A 20,577-nucleotide genomic window follows, 5' to 3' on the forward strand; every position below is an offset into this window, starting at 1 on the left:
ACCTGTAGTTTATCCTGAAATCTGTAAGAATGTCCCTGATCAGCAAGGAGTCTGTTTCTCCCTCTCTCTCTACCCTTCCCACTGCTTGTGCTCTCTCATTTTCTCACTTTCTGTCAAATAAATAAAATCTTTTTTAAAATATTTTTTTTTTAAAAGAGTAAGACTGGGTTGTAAACTGGATGGAATTGATGAAGAAGCTGGGAAGGAAAAACAAACAGATCTGGAGGCAAAGTTCTAAAGGAAATGTAAGTTTGTCAATTGTTTTATTCTTGTCCAACAGCATTTAAATATTAGTTTGTTTTAATCAATATTTATAAATGAAACCAATTTTTCTTTATTTAAGAAACACATGCAGGGCAATTAAATAATACTTGAGAATAGCTAATTCTAACTTCAACTAAAAAGTTAAAGCTATTTCAGGCAACAGCATAATGTAAATCAACGTTTGAGAGATCAAAAAATAGACAATCTCTCAAATTACAACGAAAAACTCCTTACTGGTATGGAGACAAGAATTATGAGTTTTTACAATATAGAGAACAAGAAAATAATATATGACTGAAGAATTCTTTAAAAATGAGAATTGGTAGCTTTTCTCACAGTAAAGAAATTATGCTGAAAAAGAAAAATGACATACAGAGAATAAAGTTTGCTATATAGCTTGTAGTAAAAAGGAAAATGTGACAGTACTAAATGTATATTGCTATAGTTTTAGTATTAAACCACAACTGTAGGCAACAGGAGCAACCCCCCAACTAATCTGAACACAAAGAGATTTTTCCTGTTGGTATGAATATATGTGAAATCATTAACACTGCAATAAAAAAATATATGCAAACCATTAAAATAAGCAAGGCACATCAATGAAAACAGGAAATGAAACCAGCCTTGTATTCTTATTCATTTGAAGTCATTACCAAGTTTACAGGGCTCTTGGTTCAAAGGAAAATATAGCAGCCACAAATGTGGACTGAAACATTGCCTATTTACCATGGTTTCATTTCTTAGAATTCATCCATTGGTCAAAATGATGAGGCTGCTGGACAAGTACTAAGTCAAACCGCTCAACATATTTAGTTATTATTCTTCAATTTAAAGAGCAGATACCTCCAACATAAAAATGCTAACAGGTATTTGCTAAACATCCAGCAATAGTCCTTGCTGATGGATGAGAAAGAGAGAAAGCACAGGGAACAGTGACAGCCTGTGATTGCATATATTCCACAGAATGAAGTCATATTATTGCAGTGACTCAGACACCATAAAAATTAGGACACAAGTATTTCAATTCCTTTTCATCTAGGATAGCCAAGAGAGGCCAGCCACAAAACAAGGATCATAAACTCACTTATTTCAAATTTTATTTTGGCTAGCATTTCAATTTTTCCCCATATTAACCTTTTAGCAGGAGATAAAAGTGGAAAAAAAATAGCTGATGCAATCAGCCCTTTCTGATTTCCCCTCTGTGTGGCTAAAATGCAATTGATTGAAGGAAAAAAAAAGGGAGGTTGAGGCGCAAGAGAGAGAGAGAGAGAGAGATACAGGACCTGGAAAACCAGTAAGTAGGGAGCTTGGTGGGTCAGTCAGTTAAGCATCTGCCTTTGGCTCAGATCATGATCCCGGGGTCCTGGGTTCAAGCCTTGCATCAGGTTCCCTTCTCAGCAGGGGGAGTCTGTTTCTCCTTCTCCCTCTCTCTCTCTGTGCTCTCCCTACACCCCTCTCTCTGTCAAATAAATAAATAAAATCTTTAAAAATAAATAAAAATACTAATTAAAAAAAATTCGCTGATGTAAAGAAAGCATACCTATAGTGGGAAAACAATCTCTCACAAAACAACACAATCTGGAAAGAAAAGACCCACGACAATGATCTCAAATCCCATGTATTCGATTCCTCATCAGTGATCAGTTCTGCAATGACCTTGCTGTGGTTTCTAATAAAGTCAACGAGAAAGGGGTATCTGGGTGGCTCAATCAGTTAAGTATCTGGTTAAGTGGCTGACTTTGGCTCAGGTTATGATCTCAGGGTCCTGGGATGGGAGCCCCTATGGGCCCCCTGCTCAGTGGGAAGGCTGCTTCTCCCTCTGCCCCTCCCCCCACTCATTCCCGTGTATGCACACTCTCTCAAATAAAATCTTATGAAAAAAAGCCACTTCTGAACCTCAGGCTTTATCTATTTAAAAAGTAGAAGAGGAGCTCGACATTGTACTGAATAAGTCATATCTAAGGACAGCTCATGGACAAATTTTAAGAAAATTCTTATACTAGCAGTTACAGTGTTCTTGCTGAAATTTCCTAGTGGGGAATAAATGCTTAATAGTTTAGAGGTAGTAGCAGCAGGAGTAATTAATGAATTCTCCCAACAGTTCAGAAAAAAACACTGCCAACTAATAAGGAAAAATGGAGCAAGAGATAAGGCACAATTTCCAGTTTTAAGAGAGAGAAGAAAGGCATTCACAAATTCCATAATTATCTCTAAGTGATGACCCAAAGGTTAAAAACCAATGAAAAGCCTATGACTCATAGAACAATACCCATGGCTCTGATAAATGTACCTAAAGATACAGTAAAAACCTCCCACATCACACTCATATACTTGGCTGGGGCAAAGTAGAACTTCAAGTATTCTTAGTATCCTGAGATCTGCTATCGAAACCCAGCTCTGAGATGAACCCAGTTCTTCACGCGTCCTACTGCAGACGAGGGGTATGCCTCAAAGTTCACGTAGCAACCACAGTGGGTTATGCTGTAACCTCAGGAAAGGTCCCTGACCAAGGTCCTCTTAAAAATTGATGCAGCAATGACACTTTGAATTCACATGAGCCAACATATCTGAGCCTCATTACTGGGCTCAGAAATGCCAGGGTAAGGGCTGCAGGATGGGTTTTCCCTGAGCCAGTGTCATGGTGGTGCAATCCCTCTTGCTAAGAGCTCTTCAGAGAGCTGTGGATTTCTCTGAAGCTCTTTCTAGTCATCAATGAGTGACCTCTGGCTAATTCTTCACACCAACCTGAGTCCAAAGAGGCCTTATTTCCACATCTGAGACTTAGTCTTCATTTAGAAGGCATCTTCTTAACTTCAGCAATAGGTATGATTTACCCCTGAGTTACAGCTAATGAATCTGAATGTTTTAGGTAATGTGTTCAAGGTCACTCAGCAATAAACAGTAGAGCCAGACCTGAATCCAGAGTTCCACCCCAAAGCCCATACTCTTAGCCACTTCTTGAAGCATCATGATTTTGTATCAGAAGTCTGTTTAACGGGATCCCTGGGTGGCGCAGCGGTTTAGCACCTGCCTTTGGCCCAGGGCGCAATCCTGGAGACCCAGGATCGAATCCCACGTCGGGCTCCCGGTGCATGGAGCCTGCTTCTCCCTCTGCCTGTGTCTCTGCCTCTCTCTCTCTCTCTCTGTGACTATCATAAATAAATAAAAAAAAATTAAAATAAAAAAAGTCTGTTTAACTTAGAGAGGGTCACCATTTCTCCTTTGCTACTCACCCTCTTTTCTCCTAGTCTCTTCTTCCACTTTCCTTCCTGCTCCCTCTCAGGCTAACTCATACTTTTGTATTTCTTCAGTTTTCAGCCACAGCCAGGAACCTGACCTCACCCCAGCCCCCAGTTGGCAAGAATGAAGTATAGGTGGAAGGCTGAGCCTGCTAGGAGCCCCAGGCAGATGGCCACTGGCAGAAGACAACAGAACTGCGTGGGAAGTGGGAGGAGGTATATCCTACATGTCCATGCAAACTCCCAGACTTGGGTAAGACAATATTCTCTAACCCTTCCCAGGCACACAGTTCGTTTTATGATCACACGGAAATATGTGAGGAGCTCTCAGACCATCTGAGGAAAATGTTGAAGTTAGCAATACAAATTCAGAGCAAAGCGATTAGTTGCTAATCAAGGCTTTCCTTCTTTTGCACTCATTTATAGTTATTGCAAAGAGAGGAGAATTTGGAAACTCATTCATCAAATCATATTTCTTCAGGGTTACTGGGAATCAAAAATGCAAAAAAATTTTCTGGGGGGAAATAGGGGAAAATCCTTTTTTTTTTTTTTTTTTTAAGGCTCTTAGGATTGGTTTAAATAATACATTTAAGTAAATTAGTAGAAATACTGAATTTATTAGATGCCACATCCAGGGCTTGAGTTGGAAAAGGAGCTGGTTTGTTTCTGCATATTTTTCTGGCTGAATGTGAATGGCATCCTCTGCCAGATGCAGTAGGCTGCAGGTGCATTAGCTCAGGACTTGGCCAGACCTGCACTTCCATCTTCAAGCAGTGTGACCTTGAGCTCACTACTTAACTTCTTCAAACCTCAGCCTTTCTGTAAAAAGATAGAGGCATTAATGTTCACTGCCTGGGTTGCTGTAAAGATCAAATGACATCATGTCTGTGAAACTGCCTGGTATAGGAACTGGCAGGGTAGGCATTTAATAAATAGTAGTTTTACTTAATTTTATGTCATTTTAAGGGATGGGCCAATGTAAAGGCTTGTTATTAAGAAATAAGGGGAAAGCAACCAGAAATTTGTGGTCTACAATTTTTCCTTCACTTAAGAAAATCTCACCAAAGCTGTATTTTCAGTTAAAATAGGGAGAACAGAATATTTTGCAATACTTCTCCCACCAAAACCTCAACTTTCAGTAGAGACTTCAAAGTTTGGCTGTACAATGTATAGCTGTCTATGTATTACTGCTATAAACATATTTACAACATAAAATTCGAGAGAACAAGCACAAAGTCAAAGCCAACAGGGTAAAAGCTGATATAAGTTTTAGGCTCCATATAGCCTATCAGAAAATAAATCATCCCTCACAAAGATGAGAAGCACAGAGCTCACAATAAGAAATACTAGTAAATCAGAAATTCTACATAATAAAGAACCTTTATGAAGGTGGCTTATATGGAAAGATTTTATTTTCCTCTGCCTAAAATTATCTGAGATTTCATTTGCAGCACTATTTCCAATTTGTTTTTTAAGATTAAGAAAAAAAAAAGGTCACTACCACTTAGTTCAACATTTCCCTTTATGAACAACATGGCCACTCTACTGAAAAAAAATAAAACAATGGGGTGGGGAAAGCTCACCAGAGAAATACAGAAATCAACAAATTGACAATGCAAAGCATGGCAGCCCAACAACAAATAATTTGTCGCAGACCAGTCCCAGAAAGTAAACTAAAATGGGAAACTGATAAAAACCATTCTTTGCATGAGGCTACTGGGCTGAAAGCTGGTATATCTCACTGCCCAACAGGCTGGAAGCCATTTTTTATCTAAAGCACACAATGGACTGGGAAGGAGTTCAGGCCACAGGGGCTGTCAGAAAGCTCAGGTTACAGCAAAACCTCCAGTCATTTCTAGAACATAATCAAAGCTCTCTTCTGCACAGAATCAGAGGGGTAGGGATCCCTGGGTGGCGCAGCGGTTTGGCGCCTGCCTTTGGCCCAGGGCGTGATCCTGGAGACCCGGGATCGAATCCCACGTCGGGCTCCCGGTGCATGGAGCCTGCTTCTCCCTCTGCCTGTGTCTCTGCCTCTCTCTCTCTCTGTGACGATCATAAATAATAAATAAAAATTTATTAAAAAAAAAAAAAAAAAAAAAAAGAATCAGAGGGGTAACACGTTCTTAGAACTGTAGAACTGATTTTTGTTGCTGAGTTCAGCATTAAACATCCTTGAAAAAGCGGCCATCAGCTAGGCTGAATAAACGAAAAGAAAAAGCAGATTTTCCCATGAAGTTTCAACCACAGCAAAATGCTACCTCCTTTTTTGTTTCACCAAATTTGTTTCACCAGCAACTCATGCATATACCTAAGTCAACTCTCTACCCCCAAAAAACTCTGGCTGGCCAACTTTCTAGAATCTTCCTCAGTTCCATAATGTTAAAAGCAATGACAGTGAAGCCACTTGCTACTCTTTTCCTCAAAAACATAAATAATATGCCCAGATCAAGCACAGGGCATTTTCATAAAAATTATCTATACTCATGCAAACTGAATCTTCGTCTATGTTTAAAAAATTAAAAGTGTTTAGTTGGCATCTATCCTAATCATCCAAGGCCCAAAGTACATAAGAACAAAAAAGTCAGAGATTTCCAAAAGCTTTTTGTTAAGGCACAACCCCCACATTTTATGTTATGTTATTTTATCATTTCATTTTAAAGATTTTATTTTTAAGCAGTCTCAACACTCAATGTGGGGCTCAAACTCACAACCCCGAGATTAATAAGAGTCACAGTCTTTCAACTAAGCCAGCCAGGAGCCCCACAAAAACCCATTTTAAAGAATAAATCGTTAGGGGCACCTGTGTGGCTCAGTTAGCAGGGCATCTGACTCTTGATTTCGACTCAGGTCATGATCTCAGGATTGTAAGATCGAGACCCGTGTCGGGCTCTGCACTGAGCATGGAGCCTGCTAAAGATTCTCTCTCTCCCTCTGCTCCTCCCTGCCCCCACTCATGCTCTCTCCCTCTTAAAAAAATTTTTTTAAATAAAGAAATAAAAAAAAAATTTTAATAAATAAAAAAAAAATTTAAATAAAGAATGAATCCCTAAAAGTTCTTTGGGAACAGATACAATTTCTACAAGGATTTCATATCTTCAAATTTATGCTTATGAAGAAATATATATGCTTAACTCAAGTTTAGTAAACATAGTTATGTTGAGGATAGAATACCCTCTTGCATTAATTTCAAACTTTGTGCTCATCCTCTGCTGTCACTATTATACAGATTTCCTTTTATTAAAATTTGGATGGGGTACTAGAAAGACCTCAAACATACTTCTCAGGATACCCTTCCTCAAGGCACCCACAAAGAAAAAACCCAAACAGTCACAGACAGAAAGCTCTCAGAGTGGCAGTTATTCATTTCCTGAGCTAACCCACTTCCTTCTTCAAACATTTCCTTCTCTGCACCAACGTGTTTTTTGAAATCTATCTGCATTGACGTCCTTGCAAAATATGGTTGTGGGCCGAGGGCCTGGAATCTAGGCAAATACCAACAGTGATGACAAAATTAGAATTTGAATCTCAAATCAAGTGTCATTTCAGGGGTACAGAAGGCTCCCTGCAATATTAATTGATGTTTTAGCCAAAGAATCTGAATTGTTATGAGCTAGAGCCACACTCTGGGAAAACAAATGCTATCAAAGTGAAAAGCCGAACACAAAAAATGTCATAGCTCTTCGCTACTCCATTATAGAAAATGTTGACATCTTCCATGATAAGAAAATCAATTTTAAAAAATTTTTCAGACCACAAGCAAACTGTAATGAGTCGCTGGATTTCTTCATACTAAGTATAACCTGAGAAATACCACTGAAAGTCTAATAATTACTAATGTTATACATATTATTATAAATATATCTTCTCAATGATTATTATCTTGAATTTAATCAAAGCAAATATATACAGTGAGCAGAAATTTGGCTATTACGATTCCTTTGTGCTAACAAATGTGAAACATGACTTAAAAAATAAAATTAGCCTTTACCTAAATATAAATATAAAAAGCTTTATTTACCAGCAAATACTGATACCACAAAAACAGACAAAGGAAATACAGTCTCTTAAAATGTTTATTTTTGTCAGAACAGCTGACGATTTTCTGTTAAGTCTTTTGGTTCATTATTTTAACAAGCGTTTCCCCCTTGAAAAATCCATTCAAAATATTTCAATCCTTGAGGTAAAGAACTTTAAGAAAACAAAACAAAAAAATTCTGATTTTTTTAAAGAAAAAAATTCTTAAAATTCCTTTAACTTGATAAATAGAAATAATCTCTTCTTGTTCTACTCTGGTGAACAAAAACATACTTTATACAGCAAAGTATCCAGTCACTTATTGGCAAACTGAAGGTGAAAACCTACCCATTTACATGGTCTATTCAAACACAGTGCAATACTTCCATATTCATATAGACTTTAAAAACAAAACAAAACAAAACCAAACAGTTACCAACACTCTTCTGGCAAAGACAAAGGTTTTGGAATGCAAAAGCAACAGAAGTTTTAATCTCAAAGCTCCAGAAGGGAATTAATCTGAGTCTTCATCATCAAGATACTCCTCGGCATTGCTTAATGTTCGAACAGCATCTAAGTAGAATGGGGGAAAAACAAAACAGAGAAATTACAAATTGCTCAGATGTTTTTCACTTTCAAAGCTCCTGATAGCTCAACAAACTGTAATCTTTCCTCAGACCCAGAGACTGGGTCATCCCAGTACATCCCCCACAGATCTTTTCCAACTTTTGCTTTCCTGCCTAACTGCTCAATTTTTGCTGCCAGAGAGGTTGACAAATACAGCTCCCTGCACTTTCTTTAGACATGCGAAAAAATAAAGCACATAGTGCTAAGGTACCATGAATCTATCTCGCCCAAAATGCAACCAGCAACATGCACCATGGTCAGCATGGAACACACAGGAAGCCCCTTCACTCTGACAACTGTACTTCCAACCTCCTCTCCCAATGACAAGTGCATACACATGGCTTTGGTCAGACAGACGACAGTCTGTGGCCTTACCTGAAGGCAATGTCACTGGGCAGAAAGATAACTAATGAGGGGAAAAAAGGAAAAGGAAGAGAATGAAAAAAGGAAAAGGAAAAAGCAGCTTCACTTTTATTTTTAAACGCACAGATAAAGTAGACTCAGGAGCAAAAGAATGAAATAAATAAATGTATGTATGTATGTATGTTTGAAATAGAAAGAACCAAACCCCACCATATGTTAAATCAGGCTTGAACAGGGTTATCTGATCTTTAACTGCTCACCTCTTCAACTGTCTAGTTAAATGCTTATAAAGCAACAGGTTACAACGAGGTATAATTTTAGGTGGAAAATTGAAATGCAAGGAGAACCACTGCTAGAGCTCAAAAATGTATGTTATCATGGTCTCTAAATACTATCTCCCCACACTTACTGGAGACATGACTGATGCCAAGTCTGGGGCACAAAAATGTAAAAGATGCTAAGTGGAACTGTTCATCATGCCATACAACAAGGGCGCCATCAAAGAGAATGTCGTATTAAAAAGATTCAAGATCCAACCTGAAGGGACCTCCTCCACTAGCCAAAGAGGAGCTATCAGTAAGGGTACTAAATACAGTGGATTGCAACACAGCAAATATTTCAACACGCAGCAAAGAGAATTCACTAGTCCTCTTTGGAGAACAATAGGGAATCAGTACCTTATTTCAAAAACTCACTAACAAAGACAAAAATCAAGCCTCTATTTCTGCCCCTACTCCACAAACTATTAACTCTGAGTAATCAAACCATGGATGAAGAAAAAAAATTTTTTATAGAATGTCCCATCTGATAACTGAGAAAGGAATGACAGAATTTGAGTATCACTTGTTTTACAACTGTTGGTGAAACAATGGATCTACACAATGATCATCAATAAATGCTAACGTCAGAGGACAAGCAACAGATATTATGTGCCTCTGATGAAACAACACAGCTTTCTTCATGACATATTATTCCCTCTACCCCTTAGATAGACAGATAAAATGTAAAATCTAATCGAGATTTAACACCAGTTGACAAAAATACAGAGGAGAGAGGAACATGACAAACAACACCAGAGGGTGCGTATATGCAATGTCTAGACTGGAAAAGTCAGGAAAACTGACCCAGCTTCCTTAATAAGTAATTGCCAGGCTAACAAAAGAGGGAGAAAAGGTGATTTAAGAGACATATCTCCCAATAAGAGCTTGATTTTCTTCAGACCCTGACTTCAGGGCAGCCCCGGTGGCGCAGCGGTTTAGCGCCGCCTGCAGCCCAGGGCGTGATCCTAGAGACCCTGGATCAAGTACCACATCAGGCTCCCTGCATGGAGCCTGCTTCTCCTTCTGCCTGTGTCTGTGCCTCTCTCTCTCTCTGTGTCTCTCATGAATAAATAAAATCTTTAAAAAAAAAAAAAAAAGACCCTGACTTCAACTATAAACAAATTAAGCAAACAGATTAATAAGTAAACAAAGTATAAACAAATGTGTATGGCAAATGTTAGACAATGTCAAGGTTATACAATGATATGAAGGAATTATTAATTTTAGGTATGCTAATGATACTGTAGTTTTTTTTTCACTCATTATCTTTACAAATTTAGGAAAATATTGAGAAAAAGGAAGGGACAGGAGAGAGCTAGTACAAAGGAGGTAGAGACAAATTTATTTTTTTATAAGAAGGAAAGATGAAAGAACAAGAAGATATAAGCCGGACAGAGGCAAAATTCAATGATTTCACACCAGCTTCCAAACTACTAGAATTCCACAGGTTGTCTGTATTCGTCTCCATCCTCCTTAATCAGAAGTTCTGGAGATCTGGGTGGAATATACTTTGTTGGATACACACACACACCAACTTCATGACTCACTGTAAACTTGGGAAAAGCAGTTTTTCAAGCTAAAGACAAAAAGATAATAACAAAGCTCTTTCCTACCCTACTCTGCTGCTACAATCCTGTTTTGCCCATTTGAGATGTTTTTTTCCTTCAATGGTTACTTCTGCCCTTTATTTCAAGCTCGTTTATCCTGTTAGCAGAAGATGGCTCACCATGGTGCAAACTTTACTGATAAGAAGTCATGAGACAGGTGTGAATCAGGCAAATAAATTCTTTCACCTTCATTCCTTTCATGGATTGCTTGCTCTCAAGTAGTTTCTCTGGAAACCTCTCATGTGGCCAAGATCTGAGGAGCTATCTCTCTTCACAACCCATCTTGGGTGGCGGCCATCACATGGTAATGTATCTCCTAGCAGTGCATCCCCTTCCCCCTACCTCACTTCCATTTCTTCTCAGTGTCACTGACCTCAATTGGCACATTCCAAATCAAGCACCAGCACTTAAACGAATGATAAATAGTGGAAAGGCAGACACAGTAATCTAGAAATATCTCATAGACATAGCATTCCGTATTAAGTGAAAAGAAGTCAGACTCAAGAAAGTACATGCTGGCCCCATGTGGGGCTCCCTGCTCAGTGGGAGTCTGCTTCTCCCTCTCTCTCTGCCCCACCCCGCCCCCACGTGCTTGCTCTCTCACATGCTCTCTTGCTCTCTAAATAAATAAATAAAATCTTTTTAGAAAAAGTACATACTGTTTTATTCCATTAATATCAAGTTCAAGCATAGGCAAAACCGGTCTAGGGTGAGAGAAGGGGAAGATATGGAGGGGGGCTTCTGGAGTATGGATCTACCTTGATCTGAGTTGTGGCAAACAGGTACAAGCACAGTTTATTAAAAAAAAAAAAAAAAAAAAGGAAAGAAAAAGAAAAAGATGATAAACTTAGGATTTATATATTTACTTAATATAAAGTATACCCCAATTTGTAAAATCTGGAAAAAAGGATTTAAAGAGTTGAACCTTCAAGGTGGGGCTGAACCCTGGCCCCACACTTATATCCCCAAGTTACCCTTCAAGGTAACATAAAATATGACTTATTTTTTCTCTATCAAAAATCCGAGGGATGCTTGGGTGGCTCAGTGGTTGAGTGTCTGCCTTTGGCTTAGGTCGAGATCCCGATGTCCTAGGATGGAGTCCCACATCAGGCTCCCCACAGGGAGCCTGCTTCTCCCTCTGCCTATGTCTCTGCCTCTCTCTATGTGTCTCTCATGAATAAATAAATAAAATCTTAAAAAAAAAAAGGTGTACTTTTAAAAGTGGGCAACAACATCAGAATATACTTTTTCTAGGGTAGAGTTTGTGCTGGCAATTAACTATACATAGCCCAATAACTCAACTCCAATTCCAACTGGGATCACAATGCAAATTGAAACTTTTTACTGGATGATTGCAGGCATGAAGCAAGAAAAAAAGACAAGAAGAGGTAATGTGAAAACTGAATTATGAAAATTCATTTCTTGGCTCTGTGTGCCAGGCCCCCATATTACCTTGTTAATGAATGGGTCCATTATTAAATCAATACGAATTTAGGAAAGTAGACTAAAGACACTTGGCGTGAACAGAGAAAAAGAGAACTGCCTCCCAATCCTATTCTACAAAGACTGCAGAAAGGTCATGGGGGGAAGAGCAGTTTGCCACCTGCCTCCCCCAGCTCCTGCTGCTCACATGGAGGCTTCTGGGTCCAGCTCTCTGGGATCCGAAGCAACTGTGGTATTTTCCTTGTCTATCACAATCAAGCTTATAGTACCCATGAGAGTCTGATAATCTGTAGCTCATAAGAAGTCTTACTCCACAGTTAGGGTATTCTGAAAGTACCCACATAGCACCAGGAAGTCAGTGGCAGAAAAAGGAAGTTAGGCCATAGTCCAACTTCCTGAACCAACCAAGGCAGCCAGCAGGAGAAGGTACATGCCTAGTAGAGGTATCACTCCCTCAGATCTGCATATATGGCTTCTCAATCAAAATGTAGGATGGGGAGCACGACTCAGCTGATAAGTATTTTCTCACTCACTTAGCAGACCCTCAATCCATCTGTGCATGAGTAAATACTTTCAAGAAACACCAGCTCTGCCAGGAGCATTCACAGCTTAAATAATTAAGGAACCCAAGTGGCTTAATGGTTTAATGGTTTACACTCTATCTGAACTGAAGCTAAAAGAAATAAAAATCTAAAATAAAGACCTACCTTGGGTAAAGAATCAAAGGAAAAGCAGATTCGTGAGGAAGGCTAAGATGAGAATTTGGTGATGGACATGGAGGATAATTCTGGGAAGCTCCCTTGGTGAGTCATGAAGAGAGGGGGACTGTTTGCTATTTTTGATTGACTAAAGCAGGAAAGAGAAGACTGACTTTATTTTGTTGCCTCTGCTGGAATTGGGCTATGGGACAAGATAACATTGCCTCTTTTCATAAAACAAAGGGTACTCAGTTAAGGAAGAGAAAAGCTTTCCAAGGGTTCAAAAATTAATGGGAGCGTGATTCAAACGATGAAAACAGAAATCAGTATCTCATTACACAAGTTCAGAACTCTGAGAGTGATATTAATATGGAAACAAATGCACTTAGCCTCTCTATACTGGAAATGTCTCAAAAGTTGTTTTGGTGATTCTCTACCAACACGGATTGGTCTAAACTTTAGACTCTAACGCAATACTAAAAAGGGTTGGAATGATGAGTAGCAATGCTAAATAAAGACTTGTGAAAATTGAGTTCTCCATTATAGTGGTTCCAGTCTAGAAAATGGTGGAAAAGATGTATCAATCATTGGCTTATTCTTCAAAGTGAGATTAGAGTGCCAAACATAAGATAAAAGTAGAATAAGGCTTGAGAAGTGAGGGGTGGAGGGGGAGACTGAATGTGCCTTCCAACCAAATCATCTTTTACTTTTCTTTTTTCTACCTCTGGGTTCCTATGGGCCAGAAGGCTGATGGTGGATGAAAGGGAGAGACCAGGGGACACCTGGGTGTCTCAGCGGTTGAGCGTCTGCCTCCGGCTCAGGTCATGATCCTGGGGCCCTGGGATGAGTCACACATTGGGTTCCCTGGAGGGAGCCTGCTTCTCCCTCCGCCTGTGTCTCTGGCTCTCCCTGTGTGTCTCTCATGAATAAATAAAATCTTTTAAAAAAGAAAGAAAGAGAAATGAAATGAAATGAAAGGGGAAAGGGGAAAGGGGAAAGAAAAGGGGAGAGACCAGAGACAGGAATGAGAAGAAAGCTTAAAGGGGGTTAAGTACTGAGTTATGTACTGAGAGGTCCAATAAATGGCCAATCTCTGAATAGTAACCACGAAGGATGCAAATGCGTTTTACACCTTTTCTTTAACACCTTTTCAAAAACAACCACACAAACCTTTCATTTTTTTCTTTCAGACCTATTCTCCCACACCAACAGATATTTTTGTCTCTAAGAATGTAGACCTAAACTTTACCTTTAAAAACCACCCCAGCCTATAAATAATCATCAAACTGTTTACCAAGTCTAGAATGATTCTGATTACAGTTTACTGATATTCTCAATTAAAATAGAAACCAAATATAATCATGGAGCCCTTCAGTGCTTAATTGAAAAAATATTTAGAGGTAACCACTCGTAAGAACCTAGGAAATGAGGATATGGAGACCATGGCTCTCTGATAAGAACTCTAATGGAAACCAAGGTGATTACAATTTGATTGTAAGGTACAAAGGAAACATACATAAAATACTAAAATGTTGATGTCTCTTCAACTTGTGTGCATGAAAGCTACTTCTATGGTGAATGTTCCAAATTAGACCAAGGAGATAAAACCTAACTTTAGAACCACACAGAGAGTTTACCAAGAAGCATTTGTGTCCAGTTCTAAGATGATAATCCTTGGTCATGATGGCACCCAGAGGAAAAAGGATTGAAACCAAATACCTGTCCCCTGTTTCTTTTTCAGGAGAGATGCACAGGCGGCATTCGTAGCCATGTCCAGGGCCAGCTTCTTCTCGTTGTTTCTTAAGTCTGTTCTTGCACCTTACCCCCAAAACAAGAAAACCACATCAGGTGTTTCTAAAGAACCTCTAGTAGCAATCTTCTTTCCACCAAAACTAATAACTTTTGGCCAAACTCACTAGAGAACCATTCTGGCCCCAAAGTAAGCTTTTTCAGAACAGTAAAAGCACATTTGGCATCTTGAATCAGGGAGCTTGCAGCTGCACTCCTGATAATTAACTGGGCACAATTAAAATATAGCCTCTCCTTTCAAGTCCTCAGAATACTGAATGTGACTTTTCAGCAGGGAGCTTACTATCCCCAAGGTGAATCTTAAGTCAGTCAGACTCCAATGTGTCTTGGCACCAATTTTTGGAGATTAAATTTACTACAACCTTTGCTTCTTGAGAAAAGACTACGTGGGTTGCACCTGAGGGGATTAATATTTTATATCTGTAAGTATACTCCTGTGCAAATTAGCAGAAGAGTAACACAATAAAACCTAGAGGCAATCCATGGTTCCTGCAGCCCCATCTTCTACTTGCTTTTTTTCCTCTTGTCTTCACTGTGGTAAAAATTATATCAGAATTCATGAGTGCATTTTTATTGATAAAGATTCAAAAATATAGAAGTATGCTGAACAGAAGCATATGTCCCATTTCATCCCCTAACTCACCTTTCCTTCCCTTCTTCCAGCTTGTCCACAGGAAGCCATTCCCAGCAAATGGGCATCAATCCTATCTCCTTAGGTGCATGAATGCATTCACAGATGCATGTATGTATGCATATATATACATAGTCGTATCACATACATTGGTCTGTAAATTGATTTTTTTTAACCCAACAAATCCATACTGGTACTCATTCCCTCATGGTACATATCCTTATAATTCCATCTATTTAAACATCTGTAAGTATTCAACGTTGTGGACAATGCAAAATTTACTTAACCACCCCCCTACTGAGGGGCACTGAGGCTGTTCCTTTATCACAAACCATATTGTAAACCTCCTTGAACAGCATCTTTCTGAAGTATGGTTTTCTAGAAGTGATGCTGGAATGAAAGGATATGTACATTTTTAATTCTCCTAACTATTGTCCGATTGCTTTTCAAGAAGGCTTTACCAATATACACCCCCTGCCACAATATATGAGAGTGCCATTTTCTTTGTAACCACATCCTCTTCCATAAACAAAAACTAAATGCAATGAAATTCACAGGCACAAAAATACTGAGTTAAGAAGGTTTGGCGGGCAGCCCCGGTGGCTCAGCGGTTTAGCGCCGCCTTCAGCCCAGGGTGTGATCCTGGAGACTGGGGATTGAGTCCCATGTCGGGCTCCCTGCATGGAGCCTGCTTCTCCCTCTGCCTGTGTCTCTGCCTCTCTCTGTGTCGCTCATGAATAAATAAATCTTTAAAAAAAAAAAAGAAAGAAAGAAAGTATGGCATCTTTAATTAGGAATATGGCGATTGTGTATAAAAATCTCCCTCCTAGCAGATTTAGATCTACTCGTAGCTAAGGGTCTATAGAAACTTCATTCTTCGGGCACCAGGGTGGCTCAGTGGGTTAAAGTGTGCCTTCAGCTCAGGTCATGATCCCAAGGTCCTGGGATTGAGTCGTGTGTCATGTTGGGTTCCCTGCTCAGCGGAGAGCCTGCTTCTCCCTCTCCTTCCCATTCATTCTCTCTCTTTGCTTTTTCTCTCTCTCTCAAATAAATAAATAAAATATTTAAAAAACAAACAATGAAACCTCATTCTCTCACTGTGCTCCAGGTAAAAAAAGACCCCTGAGGGTTAAGAGTTTTGTGACTAATCATATCTTACATTAAATTACACTTTAGAACTCATATATGTGATTTCTGCCAGGACAGGAAATGTTCAGAGCCAGCAATGCAAGAGAAGAAACAATCATTTCTTGTGTCCCTCTCAACTCGTGCTACCCAAGAGAAATACAATGTGAGCCATATATGTCATTTTAAACTTTCTAGTGGGCACATTTTCGAAAACTGGAATTCATTTTAATAATACATTTTCTTTAATCCAGCGTATCCACAGTGTTACCACTCTGTCATACAACCAACATAAACTGCGATGCTTTACATCTTTTTTCACTAAGTCTTTGACATCTGATGTACATTTTACACTTATAGCACATCTCAGGTGAGACTAGGCTCATTTCAACGTCTCAGCAGCAGGAGCGGTTTAGTGACTGCCCGCACAGATGACGCAGTTCTCAGCATAACCTTGAGGGGGCACTAGAGTGGTCCCCATGCTGTCTCTTCTTTTATACTTGAGGTTTACATCATCCACATACTTTAAATCAATAACACTTCCTCTCATGTATCTCATAACACTGCTCAAAGATCCCTAATGAAAGTGCACCCTTATGACACCTGAGGAATCAAGCAACTCAGGTTATAGCCTTCTAGACCAGGGTACAGTATGGGGGATATGCCTGGCCCTCCATAAGTGTTCATTAATATTTGCAGGACAAATGGATGGATGGATGGATGGTCGGTCCATAATTTCAGTCCCTTCTGACTTGTATAAAAATAGATAATCAAGGTATCTTCTCATTCTTCCTATATCTATTACCTGCTCGGCTCAAAGGAGGACATTATAACCACAGCTTGCTTTCTTCTCTATTGAGACTTTTCTGTGTGAATAGGGACCTCAGCAACTTTTACCCATACAGCTTTCTGAGATAGGATCATAAACTCATACTAAAAGTAACATATGTAATCTTAAAGCTTACCAAACTTTTAATTTAAAACTAAAAACTTAAAAATAAATAAATAAAAATAAAAAAATAAAACTAAAAACACAAATCACCTCAAATACTGTAATTTCATCTTATTGTAACAACTCTATGATACAAACACAGTGGACATTAAAATCCCATTTTCAAAATACACCCTGTTTTTCTAGGGTAAGTAAAGGCAGATAAACTGGGCACATGCTTTACCTTTCTCCAGAAGCAACTGGACAATATCTGCATAACCCTTCCAGGCAGCAGCATGCAAAGCTGTGTCTCCCAACTTGTTCTACGGTGATTTAAAAAGAGAAAGAAGCATTTTTAAAAATAAGACTGGATTGATAATATGCATGAATTTAGGTTTACTCTAAGTAAACCTACAATGAGAACAACTTAAGAAATCATGTAAAATCCCAAAGCAAGAAAGGAGACTCAAGAGACGACAAAAGAGTCATTTGGGGTGAGGGGATAGGATGGAGGATTAGAAACCAACTTGGCAGAGAACCAGTGGAAATGCAGATACCTGCACAGGGAGACAACAGGAGGAAGCAAGCAGATCTATCCCTGCGGAAAGCTAGCATGAATTAGGAATTAGAGATGCCTGGAGACGCCGGAGCAGGCATGAGGTGTGGGAGTGAAAACAAGAGTACTAGGTGAAAGTGTTTATGGAAGTAATTAGATCACCTTCCTCTCTCCTTGCTGCCAGGTGACCCAGTGCAGATGGCAGCATTATCCTGAGAAAAATGAACTGGCTTGTCTCCAAGCTCATGAACTCAGAGGTATAAGGGAAGGTGGCAGCAAGGCCAGGAGCTTTATAAAAGTAGTGGGTGAGCCTGGAAACTTAGAAACTGAGCAGCAAGCAGCCTTTACCTGCCCCACCGCCCCAGTGTGTGCAGTCTAGCATCTATGCCTAGGCAGGAGGCTCAAAAACAGTTCTCTGGTGCTGCCAAATAGCTCCCCATGTGGAGGAGGGAGAGGGTACTCATACTCATCTGGGTATCACCCAGCCAAACAGCCAGGACCTTACTTCACTCTATAGAAACCGCAACAGTCGGTAAGCCCCATAAGCATGCACGATTTCCACCATACTTCCAATGTGAATGCACAAAGATACTAGGTATTTGAGGAAAGCCTCCATTATTTGAGAAAAGATCAAGACAAAGTTAATGGATCTCTGAGGGAAAAAACACAGTACAGTGAATGGCAGAAAACATTTTAAAAAGCTGTAATTAATATATCTGAGATATAACATGAAAGAGCACAATGGAACAAGAAAAGATGCTACTTAAAAGTAATAATCAGAGTAAAAGAAAGAGCGTATAGCAGACAGAACTCTAAGATGGTGCCCAAGATCCCTGCCCCCTGGGATCCACCCCCAGTCGAATTCCTCCGCCTTCAGTATGGTGAGACTAATGAATATAATAGGGTATCACTGGAGATCCCGGGGTGGCTCAGTGGTTTAGCGCCTGCCTTTGACCCAGGGCACGATCCTGGAGTCCCGGGATCGAGTCCCACGTTGGGCTCCTGGCATGGAGCCTGCTTCTCCCTCTGCCTCTGTCTCTGCCTCTCTCTCTCTCTCTTTCTCTCCCTCTCATGAATAAATAAATAAAATCTTAAAAAAAAAAATAGGATATCATTCCCGTAATTAGGTTTCTAATCAGATGATGTTGAGTTCATCAAAAGAGAGCTTATACCAGGTGGGCCTGACCTAAGCAGGTGGACTCTTTCCCAAAGGTAGTGTCAGAGACACAATCTCCTATGGGCCTTAAAGAAGAAAGCAAACAACCATGCTGTGAAATGTCTATGGAGAGGGGTGATCTCGGAAAGCTGAGGTCCACAGCACTACAGGAGAAAGAAACTCAATCCTCCCAACAACCTGAGTGAGCCTGGAATAGGATCTGAGCTCCAGATGAGAACCCAATCCAGCTAATCCCTTGATTCTGGCCTGGGAGACCCTGAGCAGAGAGCCCACCTGCTGGGCACCCAGAATTCTGATCTACAGAAAACAGGCAAATGGGTCTTGTTTTAAGCTGCTAGATTTGTGGTTCTTCATTACATAGCAACAGAAACCTTACATGACACTGAGGACACTGAGGAATTTAAAAAATAACCAAGATAAAACATAAAGGTAAAAAAATCTCTGAGGAAAACTAAAATAACTGGAGGCTCAATGTAAGAGGTCCAACCTAACTACTAACGGGCATTCCAGAACCAAAGAACAAAGACAATGGGTAGTAAAAATTAGAAAAGAAACAAGAAACAATATTTTTCCAGCTTGGAAGAGTCCACCATCATTACCGGGAAGAGACCAACTCTAATGCACATCGTTGTGAAATACTAGAACACCATGGACAGAGTGACAAATTCTGAGCAAGAGAAAAAGCAGACCATACACAAAAGAATGGGAATCAAAATGGCATCAAATCTCTCAAAAGCAATTCTAAATACTGAACATCCTAGAGCCCTACCTGCAAAATTCTAAGGGAAATCATTTTCAACCTCGAATTCTGTCAGCCAAATAATCATCCCCTAGGTCCCCTTTCTTAGCAATCTACTTGGAGATGTTCTACAACAAAAGGAAGGCAATGTTCAGGATCCAGAAAAGTGGAGACACACCACAGGAAGGAGATGAAAGTAAGGCTTCCCACAGGAAGGGAGCAAAGGCAGCAGAGACCAAGCCACTCAGATCAGAGAATGAGAATGAGGGCTCTGGAAGTACCAGTACCATTCAGGGGGTTGGGGGGGGGGGGGTGGTGAGGAAGAAAGCAGTTATCTTATACATTTTGGAAAAAGTGTATCAAGAGAACGGCAAACAGTGTGGAAGTGTCTAGTGAGACACAAAACCCAAAATCAGCTAAATAAAAGCCACTAAGTACAGAAACAAAAGTGACACAAGCAGTGAGCAATATTTAAATAGCCCTAATATTTGTAAGCCATTGTAGAGTAAGATAACCAGAAATTATGATATGATATGTGGGAGACAATCAGAGGAACAAAGCTTGGGTGCTGGGATATCACAGTAGGGGCAATCAATAAGCTTACGCCTTCAGACAGGACACCGAAACATTTATGAAGAAGATGACCTAGGGGACAGCTCCATAAGCATCTTCCTTAGTAACATGAAGGCAAGACGAGAGAGCCAATAACCCAAAGTAGTAAGTGAGAAAGAAGAAATATGGTAGGCATTTGGGGCTTTATACAATTTGGATTTCGGTACAACAGTAATTTTTTAACTGTGCGCTTGTAGTGTTTTGGTTAAAAATTGTATGAAAGATACTGAATGGGAATCAGTGTCAGTTCAAGACACGGAGACAGGACTTTGCATGCCCATACGCTGCTCCCTGAGAATTAGGCAGGCATGTGATGTGACCACAGACTTCTGCCTAACTGATCTTACCTGTTGGTTCAGTTCAATGTTTGGTTGAGTAAACAGCATTTCCACTATGTCTGAAATTCAAACAGGAAAGATATT

At 39.7% G+C, this 20,577-nt stretch overlaps 1 protein-coding gene across 2 annotated transcripts in view; it reads right to left on the minus strand.

Moving 5' to 3' along the window:
• Positions 1 to 7,558: 7,558 nt before the first annotated feature.
• The window catches only part of OSTF1 (osteoclast stimulating factor 1), a 55,134-nt gene continuing 42,115 nt past the window's right edge, over positions 7,559 to 20,577 (minus strand). For both annotated transcript variants that reach the window (XM_072837842.1, XM_072837837.1), the window contains 4 exons: positions 20,503 to 20,552; positions 17,316 to 17,394; positions 14,295 to 14,393; positions 7,559 to 8,090 (listed from right to left, as the gene is read on the minus strand). In XM_072837842.1, coding sequence (XP_072693943.1) covers positions 8,032 to 8,090; positions 14,295 to 14,393; positions 17,316 to 17,394; positions 20,503 to 20,552 — 287 coding nt within the window. In that variant the 3' untranslated portion in view covers positions 7,559 to 8,031. The remainder of the gene's footprint in view (positions 8,091 to 14,294; positions 14,394 to 17,315; positions 17,395 to 20,502; positions 20,553 to 20,577) is intronic.

Source organism: Canis lupus, chromosome 1 (genome assembly GCF_048164855.1).
Source record: "Canis lupus baileyi chromosome 1, mCanLup2.hap1, whole genome shotgun sequence".
Lineage (NCBI taxonomy): Eukaryota > Metazoa > Chordata > Mammalia > Carnivora > Canidae > Canis > Canis lupus.